At 43.5% G+C, this 15,596-nt stretch overlaps 2 protein-coding genes across 2 annotated transcripts; both read right to left on the bottom strand.

The window, feature by feature from the left end:
- On the bottom strand, positions 1,708-9,521 carry LOC8078973 (SUMO-activating enzyme subunit 2). The gene is made up of 11 exons (XM_002460895.2): positions 9,238-9,521; positions 9,032-9,121; positions 7,866-7,949; positions 7,538-7,756; positions 5,973-6,074; positions 5,169-5,612; positions 4,851-5,080; positions 4,500-4,593; positions 4,235-4,417; positions 3,920-4,017; positions 1,708-3,392 (listed from the first exon to the last, which is right to left on the bottom strand). Exons 1-11 carry the CDS (start codon positions 9,280-9,282, stop codon positions 3,056-3,058), a joined length of 1,926 nt encoding a protein of 641 aa, XP_002460940.1. The 5' UTR covers positions 9,283-9,521; the 3' UTR covers positions 1,708-3,055.
- On the bottom strand, positions 13,009-14,886 carry LOC8078972 (peroxidase 70). The gene is made up of 4 exons (XM_002460894.2): positions 14,423-14,886; positions 14,124-14,315; positions 13,848-14,013; positions 13,009-13,581 (listed from the first exon to the last, which is right to left on the bottom strand). Exons 1-4 carry the CDS (start codon positions 14,654-14,656, stop codon positions 13,196-13,198), a joined length of 978 nt encoding a protein of 325 aa, XP_002460939.1. The 5' UTR covers positions 14,657-14,886; the 3' UTR covers positions 13,009-13,195.

The following is a 15,596-nucleotide window of genomic DNA, read 5'->3' as shown; positions in this document are numbered from 1 at the left end:
TTGCTCGTCTGATGGGCTTAACTTCTCCATTTTCTACATCATGAATTTTCACGCCAGTTTTTAATGTTTTGCGCTTAGGCTACAGAATTGTACGCTTGGTCGCTTGGATCAAGTAACCGGTAGGCGTACAAAATGGCAACGATCAAGTAGGCGAAATAGTTAAATTGTAATGGCAGATCTCACAACTTTAAATGTTGTAATGGCATGATCCAAATAACACTTTTTTATAAACTTTTTTTTTTCATTGAGTTCACCCCTGCTTTCCTGGATCGTCATCGAGGAAATCGTCTATTTGATGATGGGTTTGATCGCCCAGACGGCCAGACCAACGCCAGGCGGGCAGAAGATTTCACGAATTCGCAGAAAATTAGTGTGACGCTATAAAGTTCTCGTGGGCCTGCGGATCCAAATTTGAAAGCACTGCCCGAGCGTCCGCACGCACCGCATTGGCCAACGCAAAAAAAAAAAAAACGCCGAGACGATTGCCAGCCGCAGCCTTCGCCTTCGCTCCACCCATCCATCGCCCCCGTGCTCACACGATGCTCCAATCCCAACTCCTCCGATCCTCGCGCCTCTCCCTCGTCGACCCCGTCGCCACCGACATCAGCTGCAGCCGTGGCGGCGGCCGCCGCCGCAGCCGCCCGAAGCTCAAGACCAAGACCATCGCATTCCCGCCGCCGCCCCTGCGTCGTCTCGTCTCCACCTCCCTGCGCCGCCTGCTTCCCCGCCCGCGCCCCCTCATCGTTCTTCCTGGCGGCGGGGGCGGCGGATGGTTTAGGTTGGGCAAGAGGAGAAAGACAACGGCCGAGGAGGTTGCGGCGGTCGCGCTTGTGCTGGCGCTCGGCGGCCACAGGCTCGCGGCGCTCGCGGAGGCCTGGAACGCGTCCGGCCTGAGCCAGGTGCTCGACGTATGGGCCGCGGTGTTGGGGAGAGGGCGGAGCAGGCGAGGCGGCGGGTTCCGGCGGCTCGCGGCGTTCCTCCTCGGCGTCGTGGTCTGCGCGTTGGTCTGCCACATGAGGGGCGCGGCGTTCTTGGAGGGGATCCAGAAGGCCGGCGGCGGCCGGAAACTAATGCGGATTTTCCTGCATTGATGGATTTCTTCATTTTTGTTCGTGCTTGAGGAGAGTTGGAGGTTCTTTGATGATGCGGATGGATAGTGTTCCCGTTCTTGGGAGTTGGAAATGTGGGTTGTCGATTTTTATTGTTTTTTTTCTTTGAGAAAATGTGGGATGCCGATTTCGTTATACGTTGGACTGTTGATACGTTTTTATAGTTCCTGCAGTCCTGTTGATTGGAGAATTTAGGGCCGATTTGGTAGCTGTGGTGGCCAAGACAGCTTCAACTGTGACTTGCTCGGTGGAGCCACAAAGGGTGTGTTTGGTTTCGTGGTTAACTTTAGCCTGGCTAGAATCCTAGCCTGGGTAGCCTTAGCTTGCTCCCACTAAGCCAATCTCTAATTGTTTGGTTGTTTGTGCTATCTAAGTCTGGCTAACTTTATGATATGTTTGGTTGTCTGATTTGTTTTGATATAGTCACCTCTTCTTTAAATGAGTAAGGTTACTCCTTTGACATATTTCATCAAACAAGTAGTGGGCATCCTCGGTGACCACGGTACACGACAGCAGCAAGATGACCAGCGTAATCATGAAAGCAAGCACGGCGAGCACAGCCAGACCATCTCATTAAATGAGGCCGAGCGGGGCGATATGCGACAATAATTTTCTCCAAAAACTAAAATACAGCGTCATGTATAGTCGCATTAGAAAACAGAAATAAAAATTAGAGCCAAATGCTCAGTCCATCGAGGCAAAATCCAGAAGAGAAAAGAGGTCTCTGTTGTGCTCACGCAGTCACGCCGAGTTGCCGCTGCGCGTTGGCAGAGGCAGACTGGAATCAGGAGGCACGCGACGACGCCTCGAGCTCTCGACGGGATTTCCTGTCCACCCTTCACAGCGACGTGGTGCGGCGGTCATCCAGCGAGCGCTCCAGCCCCAATTTGATGTCGCCTCCGGCCTCACCGTCGATGGAGATGTCGGTGTGGCGGTCGTACAGCTCCAGCGAGCGCGCCGACCCTGATTTGATGTTGCCTCCGTCCTGACTGTCGACAACGACTCCAGCGAGGTTGCTCGTGCTCTTCCAGAGACGAGATCTGACGCTTCAACCATGGCGCGCGCGAGAGGGTGGAGGACAACGGCGCACGCGAAGGGTGGACGATGCGGCCGCGGAAGACGAAGACGGCGTGCGTGGGCGGAGCCATTACCGTAGAAGATGAAGTCAGAGTGCGCGAGCGGTGAGGGGAACTCTGCAATGGCTGGCCAGAGCCTGGCTCCACAAAAACGCCCAGCTCCTGCGTTTTTCTGGGGCCTGGCTAAGTCTCTTTGGGTGGCCTGCTTGGGCCTGGCTAGGAGACTTATTTAGTCAACCAAACAGGCTCAAGTTGGCTCTAGAAAGCCTGGTTAGGAGATAGCCAGGTAACCAAACAGGCTCAAAACAGCTTCAGCTGTGACATGTAACCCGGAGCAGCTTTGCTTTCCACTGATTTTGGTCATTCTGGTGAGTACCATACGATATCCTATGAATGATCATTCACTGGTTTCGAAGAAAACCCATGCGTTATCCGTAATACAGTAAATCTAGGAGTTTGTAAACCCAGGCCTTGTTTCTCACATATAGCGTAACACTAATAGGATTACAGGATGAGTCCATGTTTCCAGACACTGTGAATGGCACATAATGTGACAGATAACTTAGTGGTTAACCCGGTCACCCCTCAAAACTGAACAAAAACCATCACTAACACAGGACCTTGGCTCTTGAGATACAAATGCTATCTTGCAGCAGGCTGTCAGCAGAGCATTAGTTGCTCATGTGCCTAAAACCTACAAATTACAATCCTACAGGGCGGTATCTGAGGCCAAAAAAAAAGTATCTCAGGCATTGTTACCAATGTCTCAACATCAACCTAGCATATCACCGCATAGATAAGTTATCAAAGATGTTATGATTGAACAATGTGTTAGCCATGATGCCGGGAGTCAAGAGCTGTTATCGTTTGCTATTGCAATCTCTTCTTCTTGCTTTGCCTTGGGTCTTCATCAAACATAACAAGCTCGTCGTCGTCATCATCTTCAACAACTTGAGCGCTGCTTGAACCAACATCCGAAGGATTTTCAAGAGCATCAAAATTTTCCTTTGCCTCTAATATTTCGTTCAGCTTACGCTTCATTCCAGGCTTCGCTGATATATCCTCGGCAGTACCATCAACATCTTCTGTATTCGATGAAGATGGAACTGATCTATTCTCACCATTACTGGTAATTTGCTTATCAACTGGGCCAGACCACCCAGCAAGAACCATTCCGTCAGGCTCCTTTTCTTCATCGAACTCATCCCTGCATTGACCATTCAATTGATGAAGATACAGAATTGTGTGCGGCCCAATAGTACAGAATTGCAGCATATGAACACCATTTTGTATCTGTAGGACACAAGCAATTTGGCATCCAATAATCATAGAAATGGAATATCTCAGAATGTATCTATTATATAATCAAGGTTAATTGAAAATAAGGGCAAGTTACACTACCATGCAGCTCTAGTTTTTGTATATGAGTGTAAGGTATTGCATATCTCGTTATGTATCTAGCATAGAAGCAAGGTTGATTCAAAATAAGGGTAAGCTACATAAAACAATGCAGCTCTAGTTTCTGTAGATGTGTAAGGTATGGCATATCTCATTACATATCTATCATAGAAGCAGAGGGTTAATTCAAAACAAGGGCAACAAGTTACATAATACCATGCAGCTCTAGTGTTTTTTAGAGTGCAAAGGTACACAGGGGCCAACCACCAACATTTCCCAAGAAATGGAACCATGAAATTATAGGGTGCATAGTCAACAGAAAGAAGGAAAAAAAACCTGTGTTTGATGTTGATACTGCATTTTAGTTCCTGGTGAAAATCCTCGACTGTAAGCGTTGTACCATTTAGGACTGGAGCTGGAAGTTCAGCCAAGACCTGAAATAATGGATCAACTAAGCAGGGAATAAACACAACTAAGGACTGCAAGCTTAAAATTTAAGTTTATACAAATCAACTAAGCTGGTCATGAACACAACAAAGGGCTGCAAATTTTTAAGAAACAAGATAATTAGAATATATGCCACAGTGCATACAAATGACTTTTCTTGAACAGGAAATTAACTCAGAAAGTATACAGTTAGTATCACAGCACCTTTTCGAGGTTCAAAGCATAATTTGCAATCTCATCCTCCTCCAAATCTTCACCATCCTCAAAAACAAGTGTGGCGCCAACCATTATCAAAGGGAGGTTCATTCCAAGTTTGCTTTTTATGACTTTTTCAATGACCTCCCGGAGCTTTGTTGTCTTAGTATTAACCTCCAGAACAACTGGGGTCTGTTGCGTTCAGTTTCACTTCATGTCAGTGCTGAAGAAACAGATAAAATGTAACAAAAGCCTTAACTATAAATGTACATACCTCAGAGCAGACATAGCATGATTTACTAGGTTCAAAAGGCTCAACAGGCATCAAGAGCATCTTCCTTGCTGGATGCTCAAGACAATACGTCATTCTGTAAAACATGAACCATGAAGTTACATTACTTCTATTTTAAACATGCCCAAAAACCAATAGGAAAGCAACAAGATCAACTATATACAATGAGAAATTGATAAAGAAAACAAGTTCCATTTTAGTCTAGATATTTCACAACTTTGACTCTTCAGAAGCAAGCATAAACATAAACTAAGCATTTGACATGAAAAGCAAATCTTAGATAGAAACCGTTGGTGCAAGAAATACAATATGACAGGTTTAGAATGTGGTTACCTATAATCTTGATAATCACCCTTGAGAACTTTAATTGCTTCAATGACGATTAAACCAGCTATTATAGCATTAGTAGTTGCCACAGCATGAACTATATTTCCAGCAACACCTTTAGCTTCGAAAAGGCTATGCAGTGGTATTCCAAAAGAGGAAGCTCTGATATTTGCTGCAGCAGTAACAAACTCGACAGCCAATTGGTCATCCTTGTCAAAAATAAGGCTCCCTATTTCCTGAAAGAGAAAATTAAGCCTTGATTAATTTCTATATAAAGAAAAAATTTTAAGACATCATACGACTCAGAAAAAAATGCATATGAACCTTCTCTCTTTTCTCAAAAAATAATTTTAAAGCCTCCAAGAACACTCTTGAATTTTCAGCAAGACTCCATATCTCTTGCGAATTTCTAAGGCCTAGGGATACCATAGCAGACGGATCCTGCTCCTCATTCATGTGATCCCGAGAACGACCATTTTGCTGAACAGCGTCTTCAGGCAATGCATCTTTAATGTATATCGGGTTTGGCTTTCTCCGATTCTTCCAAGTTTCTTTATTATCCAAGGCAACTTCAATGTTGTAACCAAATACGTGGTCATATATTCTCTGGGCATATTGCTCAAGATCTTCATCTACACTCCTTTCAAAAACATCTGTTTTTGAACTGCTATCATCTTTCGAGTGCACATTAAGATCATTACCCTGGTTTTTATCACCAAATAGCTTTGCAAAAAGCAGGTCTTTCGCCCAAACAATGCAATGAACAAACTGCAAAGAGATAAAATCGGTCATTAGTGCAGATGCCAAAAATAACAAACTGTCTGTAAGAATACAAGGGCACTCATGCCCAGCTAAATCCAATAAAACATTGGATTGAGATAACTTGCCATAAAAATGGGGAAAACATCATTTTTTCATATACCAAAATGCAATACATAATAGTTTACATTTATGAATCTGAATAGCAAACACATTCCACAAGATGTTCAAAACAATAAAAAACTAAAGGATTATAAACTTACACTTGCATGCATACGATAACACAAAGAAAACAAGAGCGGATATGCAGCATAATAAACTGTCCAACAAAACAAATAAATAAAAAGCTGAGCCGGAGAGGTAGGTAACCTTTGATGGTGTGCTTGTAATTGTGCAGACAGGATATGATTTAGGTACAGGCTTTGGTTGACACTCATAGCACTCTGTTTTACCCTTGACATGAACAGTAACCTGAAATATATGAAATGTAAGTATTTTGAGCAAAGCATTAGATGGAGTAATATGCAGGGTGGTGTCGATTAAGTTTGTTATTAGTGACAAATATTCAACACATTTGAGTTAATAAATGTATCGTTTATTCAGCTGAAAATAAACAATGTACCGGATTTTATGTATACTAAGATGCAATGGCCAATTAATACAGACCAAAATCAATGCGAACATTTGATCATAGTGCGATACGCTGACTTGTACATATTCCACCAGCATTGCAGAATTACTGAATGTCTCAAGCTTCAAATTCTGAGAGCACTGTTTGCACACTACCAAAATCCAATAAAATCACCATATCTAATTATATTACTAACCAAATAAAAAAAGAACACAGTGCATATAATATGTAAAAAAAGATTGTATCAAACCATCAGAAATCTGCTTGAATCTTGCAGATGATTTATAATCATACTTTTGGCGATCCCTAAGTCCTAACTGCTAAATAAACAACCATTTTAAAGAGGTAAAGTAAAATTACATGGAAGAAAGAAAAATGACATATCAAATTCAGAGTTCAGACTAGCCTATCTAGACCCCAAAGTTCCAGCTGATTTTATCAGCATCCTCTCTGTAAGACTAAATGACATTTACTATCTTAATTTGCGGGCATAAATAAACAACCAGAACAAGTTAATGCTTAATGCTAACTGTGTCAGCATACCCTCTCAGGCCACTCAATTTATACCCCAGAGATTTCATAGCAGCGACATACTTCTAAGAAAATGACAATATATACACCTGCATAAATTTAACTGAATCCCCACAGATTTTCTACTGATGTAAATCTTCTAAAAAACAATATCAAAGGCCTATACAAAACATTTATCTATGACTGAAATTCCATTGCCTTTGTAAACAAATTCGGATTTACCGTTGTGGATAAAAGACAACATTCATCCGAGGGATCATTATGTATTCTATGCCAAATGCAGAACATATAAAACCAAAAAGGTGAACATCTATAATAAAAGAAGATACGCCATCAGAGTTTCTCTAAGGATAAAATATGTTGTGTGCTAGTTGAGAATTCAAAAGGTTGCACGCTAGCTGAGAATTGAACACAGCACTGCTAGTAAAAGAAAAACACACATCAAAAACAAAAACCATTGTTACTGACAGATGTAACTAGATACCTCACGACTCACATGCTTCTTACATATATAAAACAAAACCAAAGAAGTTATAGTCATCAGTACGAACTAAAATCACAAGGAATACATCAATATGAAATAAAGCTATAAGCATATACTTGTTTTTGAAACAAATCGGACAGGAGAGCTGCCGACTGTATTAAAATATAGCCCATACTGGGTAGTACAAAGATACAACAATGACCCGAAGGATCTAGCAACAGCAACAGCTATAACCATATACTGCACAAGTGATTTTGAGACTATGACTGCAGTATTTGGTTGCCTTACCTGTCCCAAAAAACCAGTAGTACCACTTTCAACCAAAGGAACCTCAGCAGCAAGGCAAAGGCGGTTAACATGGCGTCTAGCATCCAAGTTATCAAGACCATTCAGAACAACATTAAACTGCTTGAAGAAATCAACATTGAAATTAGAATCCTTCACATTTGCATGGTACGGTGTTATATTTATATTTGGCCTAAACTTCAACACAGCATCCCGAGCAACCTGGCAACACCAATGGTATAAAACAGTGTAAGAAAAAAGAAACAACAAGCAGGTGATTACAAGAAAAACTATTACATGGATAATTATTCTAGTCAAATGTGAAACTCACTTTAGCTTTTGACTGCCCAACATGACTCTGCCGAAACAAAAACTGTCTATTCAGATTGCTAACTTCAATTGTATCCAAATCAATCTGCAGAGAAAAAGGTTGGATTACTTGGGTGCACCGTCTGAGAGGAAACAGACAGATTTTTATTATTACCATCAGCAATAAGGTAGTATAATCTTTACAAATGCATACTTATTTACTTACCAATTATCAAAGTATAAGATGGATAAAAATCCATAATAGGAGTCAAATGATAGGCATCAAAATAATTAAAAAAATTACAGATGCAGCAGAAATTTATTATCTCCCTGCGATATGCCATATACAGTAAGATAAATGGTTGTTTGCCTGGCGCAATATATAATATAAGTTAAGGAAATAATAGAAGCAAAAGGGCCTCACAAAGTGCAAAAAGGTCCCACACAAGGTGGGGTCTTGGAAGGGAATTTATAGACAGCTCTGAATTTTCTTACTTTACATGGAGGCTGGGGTTCAGACCCGGGACCTCCTTGATACTTTTTTTTTTGGGGGGGGGGGGGCGCAAATGGCACAAAAATACGTTTGCATCACCTTGTGCTATGCTAAAGACAGCAAGATAGAGGTTTTGTAGCTTGAGAAATGATTTTGATTTGTAAGCCCAACCTAGTCTAATGGGACATTGCGATAAAAGGAAATACATCGTAGATATCTCAAGCACATTGATTTGTGTACTTTGGTTACCTAAACAAGGACTAGGATGTGTCCATTTATAATTTATAAACTGGTTATAAACTACACTGAACCTAAGTAATTAAGGTAAAAAAAATGAAAATGTTTCATGCCAACATAAAAATAAGCACCAGGACAAGAAAGGGCCTGCAGATAGCAAGGCGCTAAACACAATTGTAAAAAGGAGTGCCCCCAGAATGCAATAAGAACCCACAAGCACAATTGCAAGCAAGAGCATTGAAGTCATCGGCGCTACAGTAAGTAAGCCATCATAGCAGCAGATTGCAAGCTCGTGGGTTGAACAGTACAGGTCCACTTCTCAACTCTAGGTCAACGCTATCCCTATCATAGATCCCACTAAAAGCCCAGAACACACCAGCAAACCGGCATCCACAGGCCCTGCGAAATCCAGATTCATGCAAAGCGGGGCAGTAAACCTAGACGGAGCGGAGACTCACGATGTGTATGTCGCTGAATCCGGAGAGCGCGAGCGTCTTCAGCAGCTCGCAGCCGATGCCTCCCGCCCCAACCATCAGCACCTTCGCCGCCTGCATCCCCGCGCACCGAGACGCACGCACGCACACCAGGAAAAGCGTTAACGAATCAGCCCTGCGCGCAGGCGCAACCCGAAATCCAACAGCGAACGACGGGCCCCGTCACTCACCTTGACGGCCTCCTCCGAGGACGCGGCGGCGGTGGCGGCGGCCATCGTGGGGCGCGCGCAGTAGTGGGCGCGGCGAGGGTTTTGAGTGAAGTGGGGTTTGGGGGGCGGATGGGAATTTGGGGCGAGAGGGAGTGCGGTTTGGGGGGAGGGGGATTTGGGGCGAGGGAGACGAGGAGAGGACGGCGGGCTGCCGAAGCGTCGTGGAAATTGAGGGGGCTGGCCGGATGGCTGCCGAGCTGCTGGTCAGTTGTCGTCCCCGGCTCGATCGGTTCCCCTACCCCTTGGACTATGGAGTATGGACTCGAGACGCGGGAGGGGATCGGACGGACTCGCTGCCGCTGGTAGGCTTTCGGGCTGCCATTCTGCCAAAAGGGTTTGGGCGTGGGGACCAAGTCGTCAGTTGATGAGGCTTGTTTAGATGTGAAATTCTGTAGTATTTTTATTTGTTTGTGATAAATATTATTAAATCATAAACTAATTAGAATTAAAAAATTCATCTCGCGATTTACAGCTAAATTATGTAATTAGTTTTAATCTTCATCTATATTTAATGCTTCATGCATGTGCCGCAAAATTCGATGTGACGAGAAATTTTGGAAACTTTTTGGTTTTTTTTTTTGAACTTTAGGTCTTGTTTAGATGCATCTAAAAAACTAAAACTTTACAAGATTCCCCGTCACATCGAATCTTGCGGCACTTGCATGAAATATTAAATATAAATAAAAAATAACTAATTGCACAGTTTACCTGTAAATCACGATACGAATCTTTTAAGCCTAGTTATTCCATGATTGGACAATATTTATCAAATAAAAACGAAAATACTATAATATCAAAAACTAAAAAAAAATTGAATCTAAACAACGCCTAAAGGCCTGAGTTCTATGGTCTCGCACGAGCTGGTGTTGGTGCGGCAGCCGGCAGCGGTCATGTTTGACCTTACCTCTGGCTGGGCCCGGAAAAATCGATCGGCTAGGCATCAATCTTTTCATTCCAAAAACACAATCTTTCCTTTTAAAAAACAATCTTTATGTTAGCATTTTCTTTCCAGATTGTTTGGATCAACTCCAACAGTTTAACTAAAATTAATATCTAAATTTTATTATTTAGTCATTATATAAAACAAAAACTTCTTAAAAAATAAGAGATCCACAATAGTCTTGTCATTTTATAAAGTCAAGGTAGTGAGTGCCTATAGTTGGCTATATATAGCCACCGAAAATTAAAAGTTTTTTATTTTATATAATCAAATAGCATTTATGTTTGAGCCTATTTTTTACTATACAAATTCTAAAATAACCTCCAACCTCCAGAACAAGAATAGTCAAGTTGTTGGAGTTGCTCTAACACAATATATTTAGTAATTCATAACTACATTGAGATAAAACCGAAACAACCAAAAAATGTTTTCTATAAGCAAAACTCGAAAAGTCGGTTCTGACCAAATTTCCAAAATCTGATTTCTTATATCGCTTCTCTTATTGTCTCTCTCCTCTTTTTTTTTTTCTTGCCAGCTAAAGGATTGATTGACTCGTGAAAATCGTTAAAGTATCCGTTCTCACTTGTGCCACCCAAACTAAGACGAATTTTGATATATACATGGAATGATGGAATGCATGGGAATATGTTGTTTCTGAGAGAACGTTGGATTTGAAGGTAACCCCCAAGTAAAAGACCCACAACTACGACATACCAGGATCATCAATGAAGACAAGTCACTTGTCAAAGAAATGAAGACAAGTCCCAACCACCTTGATCGTATTTTTATTCTCTGTGTGTAAATAACAATACCAACACGACTTGATATGTGGCATTGTTACTTGTTTCCATAAAAGCTATTTCAAATGTTGTATTAGTGATAATCCGCAGAGTCATTACTATTCATGGGCAACTAGAACACCATATGCCCTTGAAAACCTACAGCTTCACCCACCCTTAGAACATGCTCGGGTAGTCCATGCTTTTTTAGAACTATTGGTGTTAAGATAATCAGTTTGTTTTCTCTTCAAAGAAGATAAAGTAATATTTGGAGAAGATAGATCATTTTACTCAAATATCATAACTTATACAAAAATTGACAAAGGTGTGAGTTTTCATGAAAAACGGGTGGGAAGAGAAAAGCTTGGAAAACTAGTAATGCAATTATAGGAAGTGTTTTCTAACACAGGGCAGGAGGGTGTGTTGGGTAAAATGTTTGGTAAATGAGCGTTATGCATGAGTAGAAGGTGCCCACCTCAATCACATAGGATTGGTTCATCTAAGATACCCAACCTAGCAATATTATGCAAACCACATGTGTGTTTGTAACAGGACAAACCTTTGTTGAAACTCCATTAGGCTAATATAGTGCACCCTAAAGGCTTGGCGAGAAACGAATGGTTAGAAGATAGAACGGGACTTTGTGCCCATCCAACTCCATTGGGCTCATATAGTATGCACCCTAAAGGCTTGGCGATGAACGGATGGTTAGAAGAAGACTAAGACTTTGCCCCCGACCCGGCTAGCGCTTGCAAAATCCTAGTGATCTATGTGAAATCATTGAGGCCTCCTTTATTTATGGTACCAAATATATGTGTGAAATGTTTTGCTAAGTGAGATGTACCAAACATCCACCCTAAATGCAGTTTTTTTATTACGATGAAATGTTGTAGGCTCAAGTGAAAAACCTAAACCTAAACTTTATTTTATCCTCCCAAGCATATAAATTTATTGTAATGGTTGAGATTTGTTGAGGATGAATATGCTCAAACTTGGCTTCAAAATGTTAAAGAAATGAAGTTAATAAGATTGGATGTTGAAGATAATGATTAGATTATTCATATACCCAAATTGCCTATAAGTTTTCGGGTATGCATGTTGTACATGCTGCAAATTTAATGGTTCTTGTCCAAATCCGAGTTGAGTAAAGGTGTATAACATCACCAAATTCTCTTTTACAACAAAATTCATACATCATCTTCATGCTCTATTATGTTTTTTTCTAGTATTAGCTACTAGCTTAGTGACTGATACAGCAAGCACCAAGATTCCCCAAAAATGTATACAACCAATGTCGTGTCTTATAGAAATAATTTAGAAAGATATACATATTGATTCATGAGTGGATAAATAACACCGACACCGCAAAAGGAAATTAACCAAGAAGTCAGGCTCAATTGTCAACTATCAAACCCTCCCCTTGTAGCTAGTCCCATTTTTCTCTTTCTTTCCTTTTTCTTTCCTTTTTTTTGTGTGGGGTGGTGTGTGGGTGGATGGGGGGCTTCCCTTCTATAGTGTTGGCATGAACCACACATGTCACGAGTGAACTAGAAACCATTAGTCTTGTGCTAAATGGGGTCTTGGGACACACCTGGTTGCTATCCATGGATGCCTCGCCAAATCTAGTTTGGTCGGCCAAAGTCTGGCATGTGATTTGGTTGCCCTGAATTGGCTGGGAAGAGGCTCGAAAATAAACTATGCATTGGTACAGTAGATCATCAAATTTGGACATCCATTCGAAACAAGTCTCTCACCCACAATCAATGACCTAATATTAGTTGGCACCTATTGGGCTCAATCAAAGTCCCCCTTAGCGTTGCCACCATTGCTAAATTTCATGTAGCATAGTCCAAGGTTCCTACAAGCTTAACTTTATTTAAACTATTTTTGTTAAGTTGGTTTGGTCTAAGATAATGTACTCCCTTTATTTCAAATAAAAAGATACTCTGGTTTTTTTAGATGCATTTGTTTTTACTAAGTACTAATATCTAAGTGCATAGCAAAAACTGTGTATTTAGAAAAGACCAAAATATCTTAGAATTTAATGGAAGAGTACTTCTTTAATCCCAACATCAACACAAGCTATATGAACTCGTTGCCCCTTAATCTTTACAACTTCCTTTAACCATGGTTGGATAGCTCAGCACACTCAATTTCTTTCAGAAGTGCGATGCATGCAATGCAGCATTCTGCAAGCTAGCTAGTTCACCCTCCGGCAGTTGCGCCGGACCTCTCCGCTGCTCCCGGTTATGACACCAATGCCGCCCATCTTGACCATGGCAGCGGCGAAGTCGCTACTGAACCGCGCCGAGCTGGCTGCGTAGCTCCTGACCAGTCCGTCCGTGGAGCCGCCGTTGAAGAGCTCTTGATCGGAGTGCAGCAACCCCTGCTGCGCGACCAGGTCGCCGTAGTACGCGTTGTCGAACGCGTTCGGCGTGGACGCGTCCAGCGGCGCGTTCGCGCCGCCCCCGCCGCCGGCCGGGCAGCCGGCCCTCAGCGACGCCGCGAAGGCCGCGTTGATGTTGGCGTCGTTGTAGATCCTGGCCTGGTAGTTCTGGCACTGCGCCTGCCCCGCCGTGTGGGCTCCTGCATGCACAACGCAACCGCGTCACGTGTCAGTGGTGACCAGCGGTACGTGGCGGTGGGGGGCGGTGGCGCGGGTGCTAGCTGCCAAGCTGCCACCGCTGTTAGAGTAGAGGCACAGAGGGGGAACTGGTAGTTGCATGGTCACGTCGTCGTCGGTGACCATGCCAGGACGTCACTGAACTCGATCGATCAGGCGCTGTGGTGCTGGCTGATCACTGATGAAACCGTGTGATTGGATTGGTCAGTGACGACAGCGAGGAACGCACCAGACAGAGCGACCATGTCGGTGCTGCTCAGGCCTTTCCTGGCGAATGCGGCGAGCAGGGTGCTCAGGCTGGACGCCGGCGAGGGGAGGTCGGTGTTCGCGGTGGAGAGGCTCGCCGTGGTGGAGTCCCTCCTGCCGAGCTGCACCGTCCACGATGGCCCTCCTAGCTGCACACCCAAGATCGCAAGACAATGTGTTAACTGTGTTAAGTGAGCTGGAGTCCTCCGCGTGAATACTACTGCGACTGGCTCATGATTGGGATGATTGTCATCCGTACCGCGACGACAGAGTCACGGGCGGCGACGGCGAGGATGTCGGCGCACGACACGGTCCGCGGGCACAGCGCCTCCAGCAGGGCCTTGATGGTGTCGATGACGCCGAACCCCCTGAGCGACCCCGCGTTCGGGCCCGCGCTCTTCTCCCCGGTGAAGTTGCCCGTGTCGTCCAGCAGAACGGACGCGTCGCAGCCCTGGCGCACGCACATACACAGGCAGCAGGTATATACACAGCTCGTCACACGACTGGTTCACAAAGAGTCCTACACCTCGACCGCGCGACTGCTGTGGATCGACTTGCCTGCACGAAGCAGTCGTGGAAGTGAAGCCGGAGCAGGGAGGCGCCCATGCGCCGGTCCAGCACCAGAGCAGCCCGCACGGCGGTCTTGATGGTGACGAGCGCGGCAGGGCACGACGAGGCGTAGAACGTCGGCGAAAGCTGAGCCCGTGCGGCGGCCACCACCGTGGCCAGTGCCAGGATCAGTACTGAGAGCTTGGAGTGGCGAAAGCGATGGCTGCTGCGTGCAGCAGCCATGAGCGAACACTCGCTCCGGAACTGAAACGTATTTGCGAGGCTGAGCTCAGGTGCTTGGGTTCTTGTGTGCTCTGGTTACTGCCTGCAGTGCTGGCAGCTTGTGTGTATATATAGGCTAGATCCGGCCAGACTCAGAGCAGCTTTGCCTTTATAATCGCTGGTCTTCGTTGGACATGTCCATGCTTTTGGTTCAATCAAGCAAACCGATCGAAAATTCCATAGGTTAAATTATTTGATATGGTGTAAAGTTCTTTTGTGTACTCATCGCAATCACCGACAGTTTGATAGTTATCGAGCATCATTTTGACGAGAAAGATGCGTAGTCATGAACCAATTTGGTCGATCATTGAAACAATTTCTTAGTAAAAATAAAAATAAAAACAATCATTGAGCGGTATAAGGAGGTGGAGGAGCTACGTCCTACGACACACGGGTCTATCCCAATTCCCAAATGTGACACCACGGACCACATGTATTTTTTGTGTGGATCCGTTTGCAATCGGATAACCCCAACGGTCCCCCGTAGAGCTCACTTTATCTTTTTCTCTTTTCCCCCCTCTGCAGCGCAATGTCCTTTTTTTTTTTTTTGCGAACGGCGCAATGTCCAGTTTAGACCATGAAGTTTTCACTTTATTTTTTGTTCTATTTCTATTTTCCTATTTTTATCTTAACTTATCAATTTTTCTTCTATGCACTAAGAATACATTCAGATTTACAAGTTTGTCCAGAACGAGTTATATGGAAATTTGTTAGACAAGAAAAATGTAATGTATATATATGCGATTCATAAAAGATAGGTTGGTGAGTATTCGTGTGCGGACACCATGTGGTGGATCCCTGCTTCAAGCCACTTGCGTCTTGCGGTGATTAGTCCTGGCTGTGATGTGGTTTCTGTTCTTTAATTTGTAGTACTATATATTTGACAAACCATCGAAAGATT

The sequence above is a fragment of the Sorghum bicolor genome, chromosome 2, assembly GCF_000003195.3.
Source record: "Sorghum bicolor cultivar BTx623 chromosome 2, Sorghum_bicolor_NCBIv3, whole genome shotgun sequence".
Classification (NCBI taxonomy): Eukaryota; Viridiplantae; Streptophyta; class Magnoliopsida; order Poales; family Poaceae; genus Sorghum; species Sorghum bicolor.
Note: the sequence above shows the minus strand (reverse complement) of the source record. Positions and strands in the feature narration are given on the sequence as shown.